Source organism: Bombus fervidus, chromosome 8 (assembly GCF_041682495.2).
Source record: "Bombus fervidus isolate BK054 chromosome 8, iyBomFerv1, whole genome shotgun sequence".
Taxonomy (NCBI): Eukaryota; Metazoa; Arthropoda; class Insecta; order Hymenoptera; family Apidae; genus Bombus; species Bombus fervidus.
This window is the reverse complement of record NC_091524.1, coordinates 7,980,987-8,000,345: the sequence shown is the minus strand read 5'-3', so window position 1 is coordinate 8,000,345 and position 19,359 is coordinate 7,980,987. Positions and strand designations below refer to the sequence as shown.

The window sequence follows — 19,359 nt, the reverse complement described above, 5'->3', positions numbered from 1 at the left end:
AGAAACGTAGAATTTCGAGCGAAAGATATGATGAGAGATCATTTGCAGGGGAAGACGAAAATTTACTCTTCCAACTCATCTATTTATCATCGCGCAAGTGCAAATGTTAATTCGTCAAACTATCAACGAGCTTCTCCATCATTTTTCTTTACTTTCTTTCTTTGCTCTATAATTAAAGATAATGTCTCTACCATACCAGTCGTGTTCGCGGTATGTATGAGAAGGTAGCCGTTCATTTTTCCTATTAACGATTTCTAATTGATAATTCTGACGATTTTATGGCGCATAAAAATACTTTCGGCAACAATTTTCAATACGTCTTTCACTTTTTTCCTAAATATTTTTCTTACAGTTAGCGGATAAAAGAAAGTTTATAAAATAAGAAATATGAGAAGACATAAAATAATTTTACAAAATGGATTTATTTTCAATAAGAGCAGTGAATAAATACAATATATACCATAGAATGTTACCAACATGGTAAAAAATGTTCGATGCTGAAATTATTGAAATTCATAGTGTATTAAATTTTTAACTTTCCTTTATCCGCCACTGTGTTCGAGTTGTTTTGAGAGTTTCGAGAAAAACGAATGTTTGCCAAAGAAAATATAATATAAAAATACAGGAAGGAAAAAGAAACAATATAAACTTACCGAACCATGCCTGTGCTTCACCCTGCACCTCGATCGCCAATCCGAAGTCCGCTAATTTCACAGCCGCGCCCTTCGCCTTACTTGCGAGGAGTAAATTTTCGGGCTGCAACAGGAAGCAGACTCGTCGACATTCCTGCTCACTCTTCGCACAAACCGTTGCCGTTGTCCTGCATTTTTACGCGGCCATGCTGTAGGTTGATCCATCAACAGGAGATATATACGTGCATGCTTGACACACATTGCGGCTCTACCTTCTACACTGCGCTGCTTTTCACTCTCATCTTTTCCTTTCTTTTTTTATTCCTCTCCCACTCTTTCGGTTTCCACGAAACGCCACTTTTCGTACGGTTCTCGCGTTTCTTTTTACGTATTTTCTCCCTTATCCACCCTGTTTTTTCGTGTCCTTCCTCTCGTCTCTAGTCGAATTAATTTCCTTTTCTTTTTCCCTTTACGATTCAAAAATTTTCCGCACGAAATTCGCCCATCATGACGAATGCGTTCTAAATCTAACACGCAACGCGACGATTTAAGCGATAATCTAACGTGAAATTCGGGAGTTTTCCAGATATGGAAAAATCCTTCTGTCGCTGATTTCATTATGGGAAATATCTTTCGATTTGGAGAAAAGAAGAAAATGAAGATATTGCACGTACAAAATATCACATTCTGTAGAACGATGTTTTAAACGACGATTAAACGTAAAATTGGTAAATGCGTCAAGCTTTGGATCTATTCAAATATTCTCGTGCTAGTAACTTGCAAAGAATTGCTCCGAAGAAAGTTGCGAGATTAAGTAGGGAAAGGAAAAATTATACTATTACGCTCTGCAGACTTGATTCGTGTCGGTTGTTGAAACAATAACCGAACGTAAAAATTCAGAAACTTAAACCTGAAATTTACTCAAATTTGTTCATTTCAAAAGCTTATTATGAAATTTAGAAAAATTGATTATGAAGCTGATTAAAATCGCTGTTCCATTTTCTACGTATTCCTATTTTACCTTTTCCTAGCCGCTTACTCCCGTTTACATTATATTCTTTTTTTTTTCTTTTTTTAACCAACAAATCGCTCATGTCCCATCGACTATCGAGCCCTAAACCTTTATTTGAAAATGTTCGGTTAAACAGACTAAACCTTTGCATTCCCAATGTACTGGACCCTCTCAAGCATGGCGCTAGTTCGTCCGTAACATTCGTTTCTCTACGTACTTTCAGGTCCCTGTGCACAACTCCATTGTGATGGCAGTGGTGAACGCTTTCCAGGATTTGTTGGATACAATGAGACGCGTCCGCTTCGCTGTAGAATTCTCGCGCCACGATATCCTCGAACAGTTCGCCGCCGGTTACTCTGAAAATGACATGTCCGATATCTCTTCGAATCTTCGTTTTCAAAGATATTAGTCGAATCGAGGAGGAAATTTTGGAAAATGGCGAAATTAAGAAGGTCGATTTCGAAGGGTAATCGAGGATCGGTGGATCGGATATTAGGAAATTGAAGAATCGAGATGCGAAGCAATTTGATGATTAATCAGGTATCGTAAAAAAATTCACAGAAATAAATTTAGAGATGAAATATGAAAAAAAAGGGAAATTTGGAAAATATCGATATTCACTAAAAGCATAAAAATTCCAAAGACTCGCAAAGAATATCGATCAAGCTGGCAATTAAATAACCTGCCGTTGTAGTTTTCACCGCGGAACATCGATACCTCGCGACCATGCGAGCTCATTAATATGCAAATCGAGGTTGATTTAAATTCACGAGGGCAGATCGTTCGAATAATTAGTCGGTGACTGGAACAAATTAACAATTACCGAACAAAGTCGCGAGAATAAAGGAAGCAAGGGTGAATACTGTAGACGTTAGGGTAAGTTTAATGTTCTGAATGAATTCTGAATTTTAATTATGTTACGGATTTTCTGATGAAACATTTAATCATCGATAATGTTGTTGCAAGTTAAATTAAGCTTTCATACAAACTAAATCGTTGATCTCCGGTTAGAAACTTTTGAAAGTTCTAAGAGGCAAATCATTCTCAGAGTATAAAATATTTCTCTTCAACGCGAATAAAAAATATTCTCTAAAAAAAAAAAAATGTCCTTCCTTACGAACTAAAATTCCTAGTAGGAAGCTTTAAATTTAAGTTGATTAAAGAAAATTGAATTTTGGAAGCATTATATCGCTGTTGTACGTGTATAAGCGGTATTTACTTACAGGTCAAAGACGAGGTAATGGTGGTTTTCCTCCTGTATGCTGTCGTGTAATCTCACTGTAACAGAAATAAAATTATAACAAGTTAATATCGTGCTTTCTTGTTAAAAGTAGCAATAAATTTAAATATCGTAGAAAGCTAGTTTCAACTATATATATACCGATGTGTTTTCTTTTTCCTATGGTATTGGAGACCATAATTTTTGATATTCTAGTGATTTATAAAGGAAATTTTCTGGCACAGTTTCGAACGTAGCGTGAATTCTTCGTTTATTATTTATTCTAACGAAAACAAATAAATGAACAATCAACAGGTGATTGTAACAATATTTAGATTTTAATAATTTTAAATAACCTACCATTAGTTGCTATTTCGATATTTCCAACGATATTCCCGAAACGTTTCCCTCCAAAGCTTTCCAAACGAGAAGCAACAATCATACGCTCGGCGGAAAAAGAAAAGATAGAAAAACATTTTCCACTCTATCCTCATTTCGCCATTAAAAGCCAGAAACACAGTTTCGGGGCGCAAAAGAAGAGACTTTAATACAGAGAGACGATAATCTCGGCTTTCCTCGATTCCGCGATATTTCCGCGGAACTTCTTACTCAACTGTTCGCGAAACAAGCATCCAATTCTGACAAAGATAAAGAGAGGATGGTAAAAGTAGAAGAAGGCGCTCGATCTCTCCTCGTGGGTCGAAATTCACCGCTTAAATCCGGAGACGATCGCAGTCACGAGACGATTGAAGACGCGGAAGGAAAATTGTCGCGATATCGTGCAAACGATTTTCATGGTCGTTGGACAAATTGCACCTTCACCCTTGCAACGCGTTCCATGGAAACGACCGCCGTTACGATGCTCAAATTTTCGTTAGATTTTGTTCGTTTAACACTTGCAGGATTTTTATTCGATGCAATTAGGCAGCGGATGTTTATGCAAATTCATATATTTACGAACGCAACTGAAGAAACAGGGATTTATTTCACCCTTTGGTATCGTAAAGGTACATTAAGGTATTAGTATAGTATTATAAAAGCATGATTAGTATCTATTAGTCATTTTGAAGTCGAAATCTCACATGATATAAATGTGAGAACTGTTATATACTATTGCTATTTCCTAAATCTTCTAGCAACGTTAGATCAAGAAATTAAGGATAATCCGAACGTGAGAATTTTGTAAAATCTAAATCAACGCAATAAAATACAAACTCGATTGAAAATACTAATAAATGTAGAAATAAAATGTAGAAATTGCAACAACACAATATTTAAACAACAAACGATAAACTTCCGATAAAAAGAAGTTTCATACTATTACGATGTACTAAAATTTTACAAAGATAACTGTGCTTTACATAGATCGCTGTGAAAATTAGTCCAATTTGCCTCTTCAATTTCAATATCGTGGAAATAAATGCCGAGTCAGATCCTAAATTCACAAAGTCAACATATTAACTACGTTTCAGAAGTCCAATTAGCCTTTCATTTTCCTCCTCTTTCTATTTCCGTTGCTTTCTAGTCGACCGGAATGCTCCTTCGTGTATTTTTTCATTAATTTCACCGTATTTTTCTGCCTTGAAAATACTATCAACCAGGATGTTCCTTCGTACATTTGTTCGTTAATTTCGCCATATTTTTCCGCTTTAAAAATACTATTCGGTGTTCCTGGAAAATGAACGGACAAGCTGAAACGTATGAAACGTTGCAATTAAGAGTTTTAGACGAGCGTAGGGAATATAAAGGCCTTGGATGGGAAACGTGGAAACGTTTTAGACAGGATGGAGTAACGAGGAATTATTTAAGCGCGAGAATATTCGGTCGTGACATGCAAACTGAACTGAAGATCGATACGCGTGCACACGGTTCGAGTATCATTTGCATCCGCGACAGTTTGCTCGATCACGACGTTCATTAGGGTCAACGAAGAGACGTTTCTCGCGATACAAACCAATGGTGCCCGTCGAATCGGCCTTAATTAATGTCAACTGAAAGCGAATCCACGCGAAAATCCTACGTCTACCACCGTAGAACGTTATCTTATACAGAAAACAGCTTCAGGACATCGTGGTGAAACCTCGAGGAATATTTTCTTTATTCTGTTCTCTTCTTTAAACATCGAGAAATTTTGTTATCAGGTAAAATGAGTTTTCTTTGAAACGAAACTTTTCAACGAAATACACGAGATTACTTTTTACATTTTCTCCTGTTAAAATGAATTGAAGCATTTCATTATCGAATAGAACGTGGAACTTTGTTTGCAAAGAGTTGTCTTTTCTTGCAGAGTTTTTGGTGAAATATAACTCTCGATACACATAATGACAGTTCTTTGGAAATTGAACAATTCTTCTACTTTCGAATGTTGGGTAAAACGTTGAAAGCCTTCTTTTTTTTTCTTTTTAAAAAGAATTTATGTAAGTTTCTGCAATAATATGGAACTCGTATTTAGATTGAATTGAACTAGCCAATTTTCAGAAACAGTCTATCTATTTCAAAAGATATTGAGTAATGTAAACATCATGTACGCTGTATATATCATAAAATATAATAAAATTACCTTGCAATCCGCCTTTAGTAACAGTAATAAGCATATCTGGACTATTTTAACGATTGATTGAAGAGTTTGGCCAAGGAAGATTTTAGGAATATCAAAGAATATTTCAATAAACAACGGACTCTCGCCTAAACGCGATCGAAGTAGAATCATGCAATCCTACACAGACGGCGCTTCGCGTCGAGTTCCCTATAAATACCAAGTAGACGGCCAAAAAATTGGCGCCGTGTGGGTGGCAACACGACTATTTATGATGGTGGCTCATAACACAAGCAAACAATCTACGAGTATCGACGGAGTTTAGAAATTTTCGGAATGCGTTATACGTGTTCGATGAAGGATGATCTTCTATATATAACAAATATATCGGTGAAAAATCGGTAGATTAAAATATGAATTTACACTTTTATTAAAATTGCATATACATGTAAATTCGTTCAGGTAAGTTTTTCTATTTATTCTTGAATGATTTAATCTTTTAAGTTAATCTTTTAAATAAATACGATAACGAATAAATTCATCGCAGATTTAAATTACATTCCTTTTTTTGCGGTGACTTTTTGCGGTCTGTTTTTCTTTTACATCGACGATCGAACGTGTCAATCGAAATATCTTTTAAATAAATTCAACTGCAAATTTATCGTACTTTTATATTACGTATTTTATTTTACACGATATTCCTTCGCGTTTTAGGATCAATTAAAACTTCTGCGAGGTTTGCTTATCCAATAGTCAATAACAAAAAAAGCTAAAAATGTTTGCGTACTAAATTACTAAGTTTAATAAATCCTTTTTCACGATTTCTACGTTGAAACCCTTTCGGACAATTTCCTTGACAAATTCGCGATGTCGGAAAACAGCAATAAGAAAATTTCATCCCTCGATATTCGCACAGATATGGAAACTACAAAATCCACAGTTGTATCGGCTATAAATTCGATCTTTGTATCTATACGTCGAGAAGAGATCTTGGCAGAACTCGACGAGTGTCACGATTCGACACGGATTGAAGGAACCAGACGCGGAATTTAATGAAAATGGAAGAGATATCCAGAAGGGACGAGACAGCGGTTCAGACGCCAGATATCCTTCGTCCTTCATCCTTTTCAAATGATCCTCAAACCGATCAAAGCTAGCACGAACGAGAAAGATGAGAAGCCTATCTTCTTGCTTTTTGATACCCTCGACCGATCCAATAAGGATCAAGAGGGTGCCGGAGATCAGAAGTTAGAGCCGGGCCGTTATTATGGGAATTTTTATCGACGAAAAAGAAGGGAGATGGTAGAATGTGCAGGATTCGAATCGAGGTAATTTTTCTACCACCACGAACTATCGCTCGTCGTTCACAGCGATAAATGCTATCGAGGCTCCAGAGATGGTTAGGCGACGCATACGATTCGCGAGGTAGATGCAACTCGAAGTCGAATGATAGTATTGAGATATATGTAATTATGTGTGTTGCACGGGATTAACCGCGTAGTAGTGTTACACATATATGAGGATGAGCGTGTGTGGGAGTACGTGCGTGCGCAGTGTCTCGTAGAACAGAAGAATGCAACTGTTCCGTACGCATGGTGGTGAAAAGATGGTGAGACAAAAAGAGTGCTGAGACACGTACAATGGGTATCCACGAATATCTTGCAAATCACATATTAAATAAATATGAAACTGTTTTAATATCATTTCTACGTGTAATGTGAGTGTTGCTACATATTTATTTCGGCGACTAAGATCCACAATTCTCAACAGATTTTTAGGTTTAACGCGGATAGATACGGTGGAACTTTACTCGGATATATTGTGACAGGAAAAATATTTCGAATTTATTTATACGCGTTCGAAAGTTTGTAGCATTCTTTGCTTCTCGGACGAAACAAATTTGTAGATTTTTTCGAGATATGCTGCAATTTTCATTTTTAAATGTAGGCAATTGTTGAAATATTTATTGGTATTATTTTCTAATTGTTTTTCCTTTAGCTATTGTGTTATATTATAGCTGTGATTTTATTTGTATCATATCGAGCAAAATGGATTGAACCAGATTGTTGAATAGTTGGAACAGAAAAATTCGATTCGTCTGTTTCTAAAGCGGCAATCTGCTTAAAGTAGTTCCGGTCATTAAATCTTCTTGAATTCAATGATTACGTAAATGGATTGGAAGAATGAACAGTAAGACGGTGCAAGTTAATTCAGTGCTTCTGAATCTAAATATATTTCCCTGTTTGGAATTTATCGTTTCGAAGACATCTTGACGAATAGCTTTTTATATTTCTAATATAACATCACAATTTTTCAAATCGGTTCAAATTTATCGATTGAACGATACAAAGTCTTTTCTCTCAATAAGTTACAAATTTCAAAATAAATTCAATAACTCGTGATCCATAAAATCCACAAAAAGATCCGCGTAATCCACAAGAAGATCCGTAAAGCTTGGATTACGTTAGTTTAAGTTACAAACACAGGAATTAGATCGCAAGATAAGACCTTAATGTCACACAATGCGCTACCGAAAACACGTGTATTAAATAACAATGCCGGTTTCGTCCATTCACGGCCAGTTCACCGGAAATGGTTAACAGAGACGTGAGTGAACGGTCGATTTGGACAATTGAAAGAACAGCAGAGAGCGTTAATCTTGGCAAAGAGAAGGAGAGACGAGAGTAACCGGCGTTAGTATCGATCCTAGAAGCCACACCTTGACGCAGCGATTCGCGAAGCTACGCGTTTTCGCGATTTCGTTTCCGTTGTTGAACTTTCATCGCCTTTGGCATTAAACTTCCACCGAAATGTCATGTCTGTCTCGTCCGAGATTTATCATCCGTTGGAATTATCGGTTATCACGTCTGGCGACGCGCGAAATGTCAAATTCCTCCGTTATTTTCAAACTCTCTAACACGACAAATTTGCAGTGATCAATGTCCTCTTAATAAATGATCCTTTTTATCTCTTTCTGCTATATTTAGACATTTTTGCTGCTACCATTTTTTCCATATTCTATATTCCTCGTCAAATATATGCTAAAAGTATTTAATTACAGCGTATACAAAAAGTACTGACACGTTATTGTATTTATTGTAGCATTCGGATCTGATTAATTAGTTTCATGTTAAATTTCGTATCATTTAGTGGTGTCTCCATATTTCCGACTATAAAAATTTCCTACTATAAACGTGAAACGTAGAACCTGATAAAAAGCTTCGTCAGAAAATAAGGATATCTTTGTGAATATCTTTGATTACCGTGAATTTCTTTCACACGCGGACGACTTGAGGATCTATAAGACGTTTCCTTGTTATAGCAAAGCTACCTTAGTCGCAGTCGGTTTTAGATGAGTTTATCGATTGGTGTAGAGCTACCAGAATGTTTCTAAACTATGCTAAATATTATATCATGAGGTTCTCGCGATCTGACAGTTGTATTATATTCCCGTATAATCTTGATCGTAATGCTTTAGCCGAAGACGATGTAATTAAAGACTTGGTATATACTTCATGCCGGATCTACGCTTCTCTAAACATCGTCATTACGTTGTTAGACGTGTCATGAGAACTTCCGCAATTGTGAAGCGGTTTTCAGTTAATTTCCAATTTATCTCAACCATAGAACTTCTGTATGTTATTTCGGTCCGATTTCGTCTGGAATACGCCTCGATAATATGAGGCCAAGCATGCGAGAAATATGATTCTCTTATTAAAGGAATTCAACGTAAATTCCAGAGGTTTGGGCATAACTGTAATTATGAGCCCGTTCTTGGTGCTCTTAACGCGTTACCGTTTGCGGTAGGAAACGGAGGAAAATACGCGACGTTACTTTGCTTAAAAAAGTCTTAAGTGGTTAATAATTTGACTTAACGACGAATTAATCGTCCTCCGTTGCTTGGCATTATCAGTTCCCACGAGCCCTCTAAGAGCACGAGGAGAAGTAATATCTTTTCTGTTAATCTTTTATATCTTTTATAAATAATATCTTTTCAGTGTACGTTCGAGGTATGGTTGTTCGGATCTGTTCGTATGCTTAATCGTGCCAACTGCTACGCTGACTTTTTTCTTGGAAATACCGTTTCGCTTAAATCTACCTTCTGCAGACTTGCGGTGTAGAAGGAGTCTCGATATGACTCGTGTATTTCTTTAAGCTATATTTATTTGATTTTCACGTACACGTGTGCATATAATCGGACTATGATCCGTTACTAAATAACATATGACACACGATAATATTCCTTGTAATCACTGTATATCCATCTAGGAAGAAATTCTTCGAAAGATACCTAAATTCGTAACAATATCTTACCATCGTTCCCTCAAATTTGCAGCCGTGTACGTTCCTCGCATTTCTTCGATGGCGCACATACAAAAGATTAACGGCCGAATGAAAAGGGAAGAAAAACACACGATGGCATCCAGTGGGCTGCTGTTCGAATTGCAAGGAAGAAAAATCGAGGGACGTCGTGTGTTGGGATGGCAGTGGTCGTGGAGAAGACGAGCCACGGTGCAGAGAGGAAAAAGCGAAGAAACATGAATCGAGGTGGCAGCCAGGCCAGTAAACGACAGAGAAGGGGAGGCTGAAACTGAGCGAAGGGAGAACAGAGAAAGGTTCGAGGAGGATCGATAGGTATCACTTGTTGACTGGAACGGACGTAAGCCGGTGCACGCCATGATGGAAACGGGAAGAGGACGTAGTAATTCATCGGTCACGTCTAGCCAATGGATAGAGCCGTACGATGAATAAAAGAAACCTTTGGCTCCTTATGAATTATGGAATCGACTCGACCGATTTAACAAACCCCGTGACTTTTGTCGGCGACGCGTCTCGATATCGCCTTCTAATTCATCCCAGCCACCCTTAACAGTTGTTTCCATTCAACTTGGGCCTATCGTTCAAGGAGAACCATGTCATCCAAGTAAATAAGGGAAAGGAATTTTTTATTGCTTGTTGAAAGAGATTATGATAGTTATAAGAGAAGATATATGGTGGATATTTTTAAATTAGAGCAAATCGACAAAGTTGGTTCTAGGAGGAATTCTTGTGTACGATATTATCGAGAATTCTGAAAGGAACTATATTTACAAATGGATTTTAAGTTAAATATTGCAATTTATTGATAGTTGGATGTCGGAAATGTAATTGTAAAAAAGTGTACGGACTGTATGCAAGCGAATTCCTGAATTAAATAGCATCTGAAATTCGGACTACGATTTTTCATTCGTTTGGAAATAAATATATCTTGTTCAGGAATGCATATACCACTGTTCTTGATCGATTCTCCCATTTTCAACCTGTCAAATAAATTTAAACAGCGCTGCTGACGTTATTCCCGCAAGAGCTGAAATTTGCTCCAACGTCGAAATTCTTGTACTAAAACATGCATTAGACGCTTCAGAACCAACTATCGTCTCTATCAAATTCGAGTCTTCTAAACCTTTGCACGATCATCAATCGCTACGAGTCCGATTCATCATTTACTCCGAATACTAAATCAACTTTTATTGTTAAACAATGCGAGCTATCTATCGTCTCGCAACATTCCTTAACGATAACATAAATAAACAATATGCCTTAATCCTTCGTTGAACGTATGTTCAATTTCAATTTTCAACTTTCTTATAAATTTCCACCGAAAATTGACATAAAATTAGAGATCGCAGAAGGAAAAAGGAAAATCTCTCCTCGAGCGGTTGCGAAAGAATAAAGATTCCAGGTAGTCGAGCAGGAAATTCGCGTTCCAAGCGAGAAGAAAATTCCCATCTAAGATATCGAGGGATTCTACGAATCAACGATTCGAAATTTTTTGGAAGTCCTCCAAAAGCTCATAGAAGAGAGGTGATTTCTTCGAAACGGCGAGTTCGACCGGCGCTAACTTTCCGGAAGATTTTCTTCCCGGCCACGATCGGGGAATACATCACGAGATTCCCGAACGAAATTTCCTAGCTGGTTCTCGATTTGACGGAGAGACTCGATCCCTCAAGGCGAGAAGGAAAATTGCCAACGACAAAAGAGGTCGTCGAGGCAGATATACGAAGGAGGCACACCGAGTATTGATCTACGCTACTTCCGGCACGCTATCTCGGCTCGCTTCGAAAGATTCACGCTCGGTATATGTATGACGAGACGACGCCGACCAGCTAACGAACGAACGCAATGAGAGAATAGACAAACGCGTGAGATAAACGATCAACAACAGTTCCTCTTCTCCTTCTTTTCTTTCTTTTTTTTTTTTTTTTTTTTTTTTCTTACAAACTTTCTCACAAACCAAGCTTGACTTGTGGTACAGTGAGATCGCGTCAAGTCAGACGTCTGTTAAAATCGCTTACATGTAATTCAATGAGAGCATTCATAGTAGGCGGGTCGGTCAAGTGAATGAAAATTTGTTGACCGTTGCGTCCACTTCAACAATCTAGCGGATCAAAAGTCGCAGGTCGTACGTAAATCATCAGTTAAGTGGGAATATTTGTTAATCGTTTGAAAAACTCTATCGGCGTTGCTTCGCCGCTCTTGAAACTTTTACCTCTCGACCTCCAGAAGTGGTGTTTTAAAACGAAAATTCAAATTCTGGTTTCGACTTTTGTTCCTAAGACGAAACTACAAAATTGCGTAGAGTTGCCAATATTTGCAATTATGACTTGTTGGTATATTCTGTGTAAAGAATAAAGAACAGAACGAAACAGCGCGAAACAGTTCAAGTGCCACGAGGTTCCTAAATAGCTAGAGTTTTCTCGACGATTTTTATTTCTATGTGTTAGAAATTAGAATGCTCGTGGCCTAAGTTTGATTTACTACCTGCTTGTACCTCTGTATTCTGTCATTCAAAACGCCAACAATTTAAATCATGATACTATCTAGCATTTCTGATATACAGCTGACGCTGACGTACTCTGACAATCGATCTCTGACAACCGATCGTCATTTTCATGATATACATATAAAGTTGCACGCTATGTCATTCCGATATCTCTATTTCGGTAACTCACGGTGTATCAAAGATTCATTCATTTCGGATAGGTCATGATTTTGGACTTTTGTCCCGTTAGATTATCGATAGACAGACCACTGTGGCGTCGGTTTGCTAACGATCAAGACTGCGGTCAACAGTGGAAAAGGAGCATGGTGGACGAACGTTTAATTGAAATTTTACGAAATTACAGCGAACTATATGATTTCAGTCGCGAAGATATCGTGACACAATCCACAAAATGAAATAACCGTACCTTTGATCGCTAACGTCGATCAGACTCTGGAGTTTTCAGGATGTCAGAATGTTTTTAACGTGTTTACACGTTCGTATGTAGATGGAGAATAGAATAATTCAAGAATAGCGTACTTTATCTTTTATAGAATGCTTTCTTCTATGCTCTTTGAATGTTTTATCAGGTAAAATCAGGAAACTTTGTTGATGTTTTTCTTCGAAATGAAAGAGACTATCGAATCTTTCGTTTTTCTTATTAAAATGTTCTTCCGATGACTCTACAAATTGACTCTTAGACGGAATGAAATATTCTTCTTGTCGAAAAGTTTTATAAAGATCGATACGAGCTATTGATATATCTAAAAAAAAGTTATGAAAGCTGTAACGAAACGATACGTGAAAAAATAGGAGACCCTTAAATAAAGAAATTATTACGCTTAAGGAAATTGGCAAGTAATTCACCCTTCTTGATTAATAGGTGAAGGATATATTTTAAGAAAAGCGATATAGTCAGGGTAGAACATTTTACGGATCGTTCAAGATGGTTGAACAGTGTTGATGTAACAGGTCATCTTATTTATACAATTATAGCATGGGCCTGTGGATGATATTTATAAGTTTGGTAACGACATTACAGAAATCTGTTTAAGTAGGTATTGATTAACCGCAATGCGACAATTCTGCGATAAATATTCAACAGAAGCCGATCTAATGAATACTAATTACAACAAATGCGCCTAGGGGAACGGTGTGTCGTGAGAGCGTCGTTACTTTACGTTTTATGCATGTATCTATATGTAAACGAATTATACTGTAATATAAAAAAGCTTTTAAAGTACGTTGTTGCTTACAAAATACGTATCATGTCGAATGAATATTCGCTAAGACGAGATAATCCGGCAGAACTATTTATCTCAAATGTAACAAATTTTCAAGTTTTATACAGAAAGGCGCGTACGGTGAAATAAAATGCTCAAATTAGAAAGGAAACGTTGAAAGTAAAAACTAAAAATAAAAGATTTGGAGAAAAAAAAAATTGATCCGTGAAAACAAAAAATTGAGCTTCCACGAACAAGGTAAATATACATTTCTACTTTCGACACATTGAAATATCGTCTTTGTTCGCGTAATCCCAAAGTTAGCTGAAAATTCACTGCCAGGCAAATTTAGTCGAATAACAGACGCTATTTCGATAACTAAATTTACATTATACGGTTCATAAATGAGATTTGAATATTGCTTATGGAGACACCAAATTCATTAATCCACCTGATGTACTCGTGCACATCATCAAGTATAATCAATTAAATAAAACGATCTCATATGAAATTAATTTGCTATCGCATCCACGAAAGCCATATTACTTTTTTATCAACTCAATCACTTGCAATTTCATCTTTTAATTCGTTCTAATCCACTCAATAAAACAATCATAATCTAACATTGATTTCTTTTTCTCTTATCTTATTTTATTCTTTTCTCTTTTTTTTTTTTTTTGCAGAAGAGAAGAGAGACAAAGGTAGAAAAAACAGGTGAAAATTGTTATATTTTCTCGACAGGTAAAGTCGAACGCTATTTCTCGCGAGCAATCCCCGCGTCAAAGAAAAAATTATTATCCCGTGAATGGAATCGTGTTCCAGGGACGAGACACGAATAATTTCGGTTCCAGCCAATGCTCAGTTGGTTACACTTTCGTCGTTGTTCGTCGTACATCGTCACAAGAATTCGTGACAGGGATGATCAATGAAATTCGTTTACAAATAAAAGAACGACACCAGGGTGATACTCGTTCGACTGTGTCCTTCCCTGAACGTTCGCATTTCCCCCAATATCCACCATAACCAGTTAGTTTGCCTTCCATTCAATCGAATAATAAAAACATAAATTGGCCCTACCGTGTTCCTTGACTGACAACCGAAAAACTTTTATCCACTTTTTTCTCCCCTCTCGTTTCCTCTGTTCTGTACGATTTTTTCTTCCTTTCGTTTGTTCGTTTTATTCCAATGTTCTCGTTCGGCTAACGAGTGAAACGAGCTTGAACAAGAGATGTCGATGGTGTATTGATGTTTGATAGAGCATTGCAGACGGTACGCAACGTTATGTTTTTTCGATATCGATATAGTTTTAGTTATTATATCGTTTCTTTTAGTATTCTTGCTTTTTTTATATATTACATTATTGTCTGTATTATTCTTATCAATGAGAGATCCAGGGGAGAAACGAATGCGATTGAAATTGATAGAAAATGTTTAACTCGAGGAGGTTTAGCATAGATTCGATAAAAGTCTCCAAGCTTTTGAGCATTAACAAATATTACTACTTTGTAATTTATAAAAATGAAAAGTACTATTGTATTCGTAAAGAAAATTCGTAGGAAAATTATAGCACAAAAAAAAAAAGGATTAAAATTCATATTTTTGTACAATAATTACACTCACTGATAATAACTTTCTCGTATTGAACATTTTTTATCATGTAGATAACAGATATCTGTATCATATCTACTCATAATATAATCATCCTTGTCAATTACAACTTTTCCATACAAAATCGCGATTGCATTTTCCTATTACTTATCGCGACAATTTCTTTTTGTCCTCAACTGTACGTGTCTATCTCGAAGTTGATAAAATTCGAACATGGCTCTTCACCTCTTCGCGAGAGGTTGCATCGTCGAAACGTGTCGGGAAATTCCCTGGACGTCGATCCAGCAAAAATGCAGTCGCATTTCGAGCCTTACTTGGCACGTCGAGCCAAAAATTTTCCCCACGGCGACGATACCGATTGGCTGGTACCCAGATGTTAGCCGCATTTCGTCGTAACGCTACTAGTAGAAGAACCGAGGCCGGTTCAAGGTTGACATTGTACCAATCGCGTTGCACGTGCGGTTCTACTAAATCTTGTTGTTCGCGGGAAACGCGGAAATATTCGATGCTTCTCGAATGTCATTAATAGTCGCGGAAACAGAGTAACAATCGCGATGAAATTTTTAGATCTGTTTCAAGTAGAATAGTGACGATTTACACGGACGTTGACTATGCCATTTTTTATACGCAATCTGTTTCCGCATTTAAAAATTTTGTGAAATATCACGAACGTCTTTCTTTTACCGATTTTGTGATTTTCAATTGGCGTTCGATTAGCTCAGTGCGGTGAGTTCATCTTTTTTGTTTTTATTACTTTTCGACTTTTATACCAGCTAAGTGGCTGAAAGAAAACTTCGACGATTTTGACAGGACATAATTGAGAGAGATTGTAAACTTTTTAAACACAGGTGACATATTTTATGTGGATTAATATTCTACGAAAGTTCTAACGATATCTGGCAATGTTTTAATTGTAAAATATCGACTGACACAAAATGAAAAGTTTTGATTATTCGCATTTCTCCCTGTAACAACAACCATCGTAAAATCGAATCGTTTAACGAACACTGGTTCACGTACGACTAATTTCCAGTAATATCGCGGTACGTGCAACACGCGAACGATAATGGTCAATAACGTAAACCAGAAGACTCGTATCGACTCCCAAGGGATGGATTTCGCTTGCGAGACGACCGACTCAAGTTAATCGAAATCGTGGCGTAATGCCCCAACAAACGCTATTTGCACCAATATTACTTGATTGCCACATTTCAGACACCGAGGAAACATCCACGAAACCTAATTTCCATCTTTCTTCTATCCAAGCCAACCCTCCTATTATTTCAAGCAAGAAGAAAAAATTTGAAATTCACAAAATGATACAGAACTAATAAATTCTTCGCGTTGTTCAAATTTTTCAAATAGCAAAAAAACATTCGAGAAATCTAACTTTCGCCCTCATATTCCCTCCGTCTTTTCTTCCTCGTTCGAATAAAAAACGAAAAGAATTCGGAATCACGAAAGTCGATGCAAAGGGAATAAATTCCTCGCGATACTTCGATCACCGATGCAATTTTGTGAACTTGACCATCGAAAGCTCGCAGTTGTCGGCTGGAAAATCTTCGCAAATCGACTCAGTCTTGCGTGCATAATTTCGTGACTGATGCAACCGCATTGAATGATCGTCAAAACGGCAGACGATCGGATTAACCGGGTACAGTGCAAAGAGAAGGCTGACGAAACAAACGAAGCGACCTCGCACGCTTTCTGTACCGTCGTACGGAAGCGTTTGCGGAGCATCGAACACGTACAGGTGGTCGCAAACGTTCACCTAGCCTAATTATCCGCGGAAGCACGAATCGTACGGCTAATTAAACAATGAATCGCGGTACATCCAGTTATATCGAGACGATTGGTTCACCACACGATTCTCATCTATGCTCGTTAATATTTCTCCGTGCTCCTCGGCCGTTTTCCCTCCATTTCCGGTTCGCCGATTTCTTTATTTTTCTCGCGAAACGAAACGAATCATTATTTTATTACGGTTAATTTGAAATATCCTTAATTCTCTTACATTCATGAACGAAATGTATAAAATTAATATCGATTTTGTAGCACGATAAACGAAATATAATACACACGTTGGTTTTATTTGTTGCAAATAATGCAAAGCTCTCTGTTACAAGTAGTGCGTTCGATACTTGGTTATTAACAGGTTGATCGCAATTCCAAAATTAATATGAAACATTTGAATTAACCAAGGAAATATTCGTGAAATGTTCGATACTAATAATTTTCAATACCACTTTCGATACAGTTTCCATAATAATTTCAGGTATGAAGCACGTCATAAGATGCTTAAATAATTTTATTTTTTAACAAAGTACGCAGCTAACGCGTAAACACATTACGATGCATCGTTGTGAAATAACTGACAGATTTATCGAAGCTATAGACAAAGTATAGATTCGTGTAGAAGCCAAATCATAAAGAAGTTTCATCCGCGAACTCGAAACAGAGGCTAAGCTTTGTTATAGCTTTAATATCAAACTTTCCAAACTTTTCCTCCACGCGAAAAGATATTCCATTGTATTGTACATATTGAAAATAAATTGCGCGAAGCGACTCGTTCATAAAATTGTACAAACGATAGATATCCTTACGTATCATCCTTCCGATGGACTTCTTTTAATTTCGTTTATATTTTGAATTTTTCTGCTCCTATCGTTTTGAACGACGAACTTTCATATAATTGGAAACTCGACTCGGAAACTTGTCGAATCGAATCTTCTTCGCGAGGCACGCGAGCGAATGGAAACGTAGCACGAGTGGCGCAGTTTGTGTCATCCTCGTTACCCGACTTTTTTTTTTCTCCTATCCCTGATCTTCCAGCACTCGACGTTTAAACCTCTCGAGCGCCGTGTCCCTGAGGTTTTTACATTCGTGGCGGTCGAGGAGCGAGGATTTCGAGTGCGCCACCGTATAATTCCCGCGCGTATTCATTATGCCTTCCTTGGCAAATTAACGCGGATCAGGAGCATTGAGGACGAGGTTGTTGAATCTACGGTGGTGACTCTTGCACCCCATTAGAAAATTTATAATATAAACTCTGATACGCGGATCATAATCAAGTTTGTTTCTATGAAACTTCTACTAACTTATTCACATATATATATATTTTTTACTATATAATAAATATATATGTATATTTTAATTATTTTTCCCCATACATAATTAATTATATATATACTATTATTAGTTCTATTAGTATTATTAATTCTATATGTATACATACATATAGAATTAATTATGTATGGGGAAAAATAGTTAAAATTGGAAAAGAAGGGAGAAGAATTATATTAACGCGGGACAAGAGGATCGAGGACGAGGCTATTGCATTTACGGTGCGACTCTCGCACTCTATCGGAGAATTCCCATCGTATAATCTCTGATACCTGTTTCACAATCGAGTTTCTATTTACAAATGAATAATTACGACATTTTCAAATATATTTATTGGATTAATTGCATATGGGAAAGATTAATTGAGATCGACAAAAGGAAAGGAAGAGGAAGGACGTCAATACCAATGAAAATGGAATTAACACGAGGCAGAAAGATTGAGAACGAGGCTTTTGAATTCACGGTGACGATTTTTATTTCACCGTTAGAGAAGTTCCATTGTATAATCTCTGGCAGACGGATCGTAATCAAGTTTCTATTTACAAATGAATAATTACGACTTTTTCAGATATATATGCGTCGAGTTAATTATGCGTGGGAAAATTGATTAGCAGCGAAGAAAAGGAAGAGAAAGGACGTTAATCCAATTGACCCAATAGCAAAGTAAATCGATAAGAGGGAAAGAAAATCAGATTTTCAAGTTTACAAGAAAAAAAAAAAGCTGCGTGGGCGAGCAATGGGCTTCTGAACTTAAATCTCGTTACCCGACTTTTTGAATTCTCTTTAGTAGACGTCGATGATTAACCTTTCGTAGGTCAAACGTGCCTCCCAGTCAGTGGAAACTTCGATTGATATAACCCATATTTTCTCGACCCTTTACGACTCCAAACTTATTAAACACATCCACTTACGATTATTATGGAAACGAGAATGGCTGTAGATCGCGAGTGATCGACAATTGGGCAAACTTTTCTTTCTAGTATACCTACAACGTTATAGGCTATTTTATAAATAGCCATTAATAAGTAGAGCAACTTACGCTTAGATTAGGAGAATTCGGGTTAAACGATGGTTATAATATTCTTCGGAATAGTTAACAAGTACGTATCTGCCAAACATTCCTACAAATATCGAAAATGACATCTATTCCCCACAGTGAAATAAGTCAAAGCAGCAGAGGCGATCTATCGCGGGCAATAAACCA

General features: G+C 37.0%; 1 protein-coding gene across 36 annotated transcripts in view; it reads right to left on the bottom strand.

The window, feature by feature from the left end:
- Positions 1-19,359, bottom strand: part of Camkii (Calcium/calmodulin-dependent protein kinase II) — a 157,799-nt gene that overhangs the window by 72,389 nt on the left and 66,051 nt on the right. For all 36 annotated transcript variants that reach the window (XM_072009197.1, XM_072009201.1, XM_072009163.1 and 33 more), the window contains exons 4-6: positions 2,868-2,922; positions 1,862-2,000; positions 654-756 (exon numbers count right to left, since the gene is read on the bottom strand). In XM_072009197.1, coding sequence (XP_071865298.1) covers positions 654-756; positions 1,862-2,000; positions 2,868-2,922 — 297 coding nt within the window. The remainder of the gene's footprint in view (positions 1-653; positions 757-1,861; positions 2,001-2,867; positions 2,923-19,359) is intronic.